The 4,888-nt window shown below is 49.8% G+C and overlaps 1 protein-coding gene across 1 annotated transcript; it reads right to left on the bottom strand.

The window, feature by feature from the left end:
• Positions 1–1,796: 1,796 nt before the first annotated feature.
• Positions 1,797–3,010, bottom strand: EMH_0014340 (SAG family member; the record flags this gene model as incomplete). The annotated part of the gene is made up of 4 exons (XM_013500095.1): positions 1,797–1,902; positions 2,025–2,386; positions 2,645–2,817; positions 2,917–3,010. The coding sequence occupies 4 exons, from the start codon at positions 3,008–3,010 to the stop codon at positions 1,797–1,799; spliced, it is 735 nt and encodes a 244-aa protein (XP_013355549.1).
• Between the last annotated feature and the right edge of the window lie 1,878 nt (positions 3,011–4,888).

Below are 4,888 nucleotides of genomic sequence, written 5' to 3'. Positions count from 1 at the left end.
TGCTCCGCGTTGCGTTCATGTGTGAGGAGCATTCTACTTTTACTGCAGCCGCACGCCCAACAAAGACACTTGCCCATCATTTTGGTGTGTTCTCCTGTGTATGGGAAAATCAGTTGGTGCTGCGGGTCATTAAGGGCTCACCTGCCGTGTTATTAGAGTCCTCCCCGTTGGCCTTCACCAAGAGAACGCTGGCGGCCGCCAGCGAGAGAAGCCTGACAACACCCATTCTCGAAAGACACTGCGGAAATTATGATCTTTCTGTTTCTAGAACACTATACAATTGATGGTAAAGCCCAGGAATGGCGGCCAATTCCGGGGGATGACGGTTGCTTGCCTGTGGGACCGGTTCGGCTGGGGTGGTCGCACCCTGTGGACTTGCCAGTAGGCACTCACTGCTCTGCGCTCTGACGCAGGCGACGATGTCATTACTCTTCTGTTCCTTCACTGAAATACAATCTTTGTGAGATGTGTTTGCACGCTTCTATATGAGAAAGTCGTACAGATCCATTGAAGCGTGTTCCCCATGAGGCTTGCGTTTTCCCGCCGGTGACCGACGATCCAGTGCGGTTCTACGATGTGTAGCAGGAACCTGCTTTCTGCTTAGACGATAGCAGTAGAGGAAAGTGATTGTTGACGATATTTTCCCCTGTCTGAGTGCATTAAAGTGTCCAGTTGAACGCGTTTTGCATTCGCTTTGCCGTGGCTTCGTTGTTTGCAGCCAGCCTCCTTTGCACTGTGGTTTGTTGCCGTCCTCAGTGAAGCATAGCTCTAGGAGTTCAAGGGACCCACTTCCAGTCCCCCCATCTCAGATATTTGCTTCGTTCTGCTCTCCGTTCATTCCCATTTCAAGTTTAGGCACGCCCGGTTAACTCGAAGAGTACTTCAGAGGTCGATCCTTTTATGTAGGAACATAGTTGCTGCAAATAATCCCGTACATCGGCCGCTAATAAACCATTTTAACCGCCACAAAGCCCATCTGTTGCTTTATACTAACTCCAGCCAGAATTGGCCGAAATGCGAAGTGCGTTCTGCCCCAAAACAGCCAATGCTGCCCCCAGCTGATACGCCAATGTCGTCTGGAGCCCATCACTCAAAGCGCCACGGCAAGAAACCCCAACTCTCAACTGATGCATCCCTGTGATCTCGTTCCCAGCAATGGGAACGACCCCACACCAAGACGGCTCAACGGCACTACAGCATTGGCTTCAACTTGTAGGGCTTTCCATGCTTCATTTCGTCCGTCCGCAATGGCCCTTCTTTTCTGCCACCCCTCGCTAGAACTGGGCATATCGTAGCATCTCATTTCAAGAAAACTACCGTTCACAGGACTCTCCAGTACTGGACGCACATCTTCAGTGTTGTGCTTGTAACCATTTGATGTAGTGTACAGATGCTGATGTCGATAGATTTATCGTGAGAAAACTCGAAGTTAAACCCTCGGTGTAAGGCTGCAGCTCCGTGCAGCGCTAGTGCACCCACGTCGCTAGCTGAAAAACTACAAGTAGTGCAATTGCCGTACACACAAGTTCTTCGCTTAACACATGGCAGAAGGCCTTACTTTTCTACAGTCCCGTTGGCTAGCTAGGACTTGTGCTGCCCCTACTTTGAGGAAAGATATGGCGTTAGCAGCTTACGCGGTTGGAACCCTACGTAAGGAAGTTTGAGGCAGTTAAGGGAAACAACCAGCAAAAGTCAGCAGGTGATCGCCCCGAGGGACCTCCTTTAACTGCCCCCAGTAACCTGTAAATGGCAGGTATACAAACGCTGTCGTTTGAGTTGATAACTCAAGGGGTTCTTCACAAGAAAAGAGCAGCCAATGCTGCGGCAGCAACGGCGAAGAAAGTCGGCACTCCTGCGTTGCCGGAATTGATGGCTGTAGTGATGCGATCCCACTGTTCTTGACTGAGGCGCACAAACAATTTCGAGCGACTCACCTTGCTGGAGAAGAATCAAAAGAGAAGGTAAGGATTTTCAATACCCTTGTAAGGGGCAACACCTGTCGCAAGTTTAAGGGGTCAACATACCTGTAAGGAGCCGCTTCGTCTGTCAAGGCTTTGGGGGTTGTGACACACAGAAGTGCCTTCAATTCCTTCTCTGTTGTATTATCCCCAGTTTCCTTTGGCGTTGATTTTGCTGGGCATGTGAAATATGCGCAGTCCACTTTGGGACTCTCCTTAGGGTTGAACAGGGAGATGAAAGAGACATTGTGGGCGCTGGTGTATACAGATGCGTCGGTGCTGTTAGCTGGCGGCAGGCCTTCGAAGTTGGTGAAGGCTTCTTTCCAGTAAGCCACTGCGGCCTCGCAGTCCGCATCGGTTCCCTCTTGCACTGCGTAGGCGAAGGTACCATCTGGTTTAATTTCCACCGGAGGGTCTGGCAGCTTTCCCTGTTGCACAAGGCACCCAACACTTGATTGTAGAGGTTCGAAGTAACATGTGGGTTTTTCCTATCAAGCGTCGCTCCCTGTCAGGCTTCGAATTATGGTCGTATTGCACACTCCACAGCGAATGATGCCGCGTAATTTGGTTGAACGTATATGTATGTGCGTATGTCTATCTATGTTTGTGCTTTTAGATGCGCATTCGTAGGATTTAAGCAGGTGCCAAGACCGAGGCATTCCACGGATTCCACTGTCACGCCTTACCTTCTTCATTGCATCGCAAACCTTCGTCAGGTAATCATCGTTTGGCTGTTTTTCACTGGAATCGCTTGATGAATGGATTGGGAGCTGTCCAGAAGCATCTGCTGCTACTTCGAGTGCACTGAAGCCCGCGGCACTCCGAGCTGCGTTCATCGGTGACGAGCAGTCTACCCTCACTGCAACCGCAACCCCGACAACGACATCACTTAAGAGCCCTGGATTGTCCCCCTAGGTAAGAGAAAATCAACTGATATTTCGGACAATTAAGGGCTTACCGGCAGTGTTTTTAGCGGCGGACTCATCCTCCCCGTTTGCCTTCACCAAAAGAACGGCGGCAGCCGCCAATGAGAGGAAATTGATGACGCCCATTCTCGAGAAACACCATGAAAAATATGATATTTCGGTATCTGAAGTGTCACTAAATTGAGGGTGAATCTGTGAAGGGGTGATTAAGTGCGTGGGATGGAATTTGCGTAGCGGCAGGACTGGTTCGGCTGCCCTGCTCGCTGCCTCAGGGGTCGCATCCGGGCACGGCTGTATGCGCTCTTATGTGGCAATGATATCTACAACGCAATTCCGCTTTTTCTTCAGCCAAGTACTGTGTTTGTAAGGCGTATTTGCTCGTTTTTTTATATAGGAAAATTGCATACTTCCGCTGAAACGCATTCTTAATATCCCGTGCATTCTTGTGAGGGAGCCTACGATCACTTGCAGTCCTTCGAGACCTAGCAGGGATCTTCGAGCATTAGTGGTAAAACTACGGGAAAATGATAGTTGCTGATCATTTGATTTGTCCGATGGCCTCAAAGTAGGATATTGGAAGCCTGTCGCCTTAACGTTGGTGCGACTTAAGTATTTGCAGCTAGGTTCCTCTCCACTGGATCCGGTCTTCAGCGGGTCATGGGATCTTCATCACTCCTATTTGAAAATGCCTGGCTCCGACGCTGCCCCTTCCTCCTTCTTAAGGCATTCTGTCGTTTTATAGGCGTAGAGCCCATCTAACAAGTTTGTTCGTGCAGTGAAGTGCTCGCCATTCAACCTGGTCGGACGGTAAGTGCTGCAAATGATCGCGTCCGTCAACCGCTAATTAACATGTAGACAGTCTCAAAGTGTGCTTGTTGCTCCATATCGGCGTAAATGCGTTTAATTACTTCAGCTAAGCTCCCAAAGTGAACGTTTTCACTGTCCCACAGGTGCGCTCAGCTTCAAACAACCAATGTTTACCTCAGGGTGGCCTCAGCTGACGAGGCCCCGTGACAGCGATCCCAGAACTGAGAGCTCCGCACCAGGATATTCCAACGCCACTCTAGCAATTGCTCCCCTTGGCAATGCCTGCAGCGGTCCATTCCGTGCTCCCGCATTGCACGTTCTTTCGTGCAGGGCTTTGCCAGAACTCGAAAACTCATGGGGTCTCGATCTTAACAAGTTTCCTCTCCCGGAACTCCCCGTTCATGTACACTTCACATGCGCTTTTAGGGTTCTGCCTGTTTTTAATCCAGTATTAACACGCTAAAATCCGGGGGATAGAGCGCTTGCCAACCCGTTGGACGAGTGGTGATTTGACAGGTTTTCTACAGCATCTGTTTCCAGAAAGTTGTTTCCCTATTAAAGCTATGAGTATGCAAGATAGGAAATTAACTTCAGCAAAACGAGTGACTTAAGCTCACAAGAAAAACTGCATCTTTAAGCACAGCCTTCATTTCTCCCTCCTAGTCACACACTTAGCGCTACACTGTCGTCTGGGAAGCAGCGTTGCAGTTGATTCTGCTGCTTTTCGAATTTGGGTATGTTATTCCTTGCAGTTCTACTTTTTTTGCAGCATTTTGGGGCTCTCTCCCCCCCCGAAACACACAGCGGAAAAGCGTGTATTAACGGTCCAAGCTACGCCCGCAGTGCGACGCTGTAGGTCCTTGCAGTGCCGTTGCACCGACGTTTCCGGAGATTGTATGGTGGTCGCGAACGGCATTTGGCTTCCTTCGGAAGCTGAAAAGTTACAAGTGCAACCATTGGCTTATCTACAGTTTCTTCGCTTGACAGGAAGCGGAAGGCGTTCTTCTTGCTCCGTCCCCTTGGCTGCCTAGTGCTTATGCCCCTCCGTCTCTCAGCACATAAATATGGCCTTGATGAATGTGTCTACCAATGCATATTGAGGGTTTATAGCCTTGCAGCAAGCCCCTAGCAGGTGACCGTCCCGAGGGACTTCCTTTAACCGTCAAAAATAAACTGTAAATGGCAGATATAGAAGCG

This window comes from Eimeria mitis, genomic scaffold (assembly GCF_000499745.2).
Source record: "Eimeria mitis Houghton genomic scaffold, Emh_scaff500, whole genome shotgun sequence".
Taxonomy (NCBI): domain Eukaryota; phylum Apicomplexa; class Conoidasida; order Eucoccidiorida; family Eimeriidae; genus Eimeria; species Eimeria mitis.
This window is presented reverse-complemented; position numbering and strand designations above follow the sequence as displayed.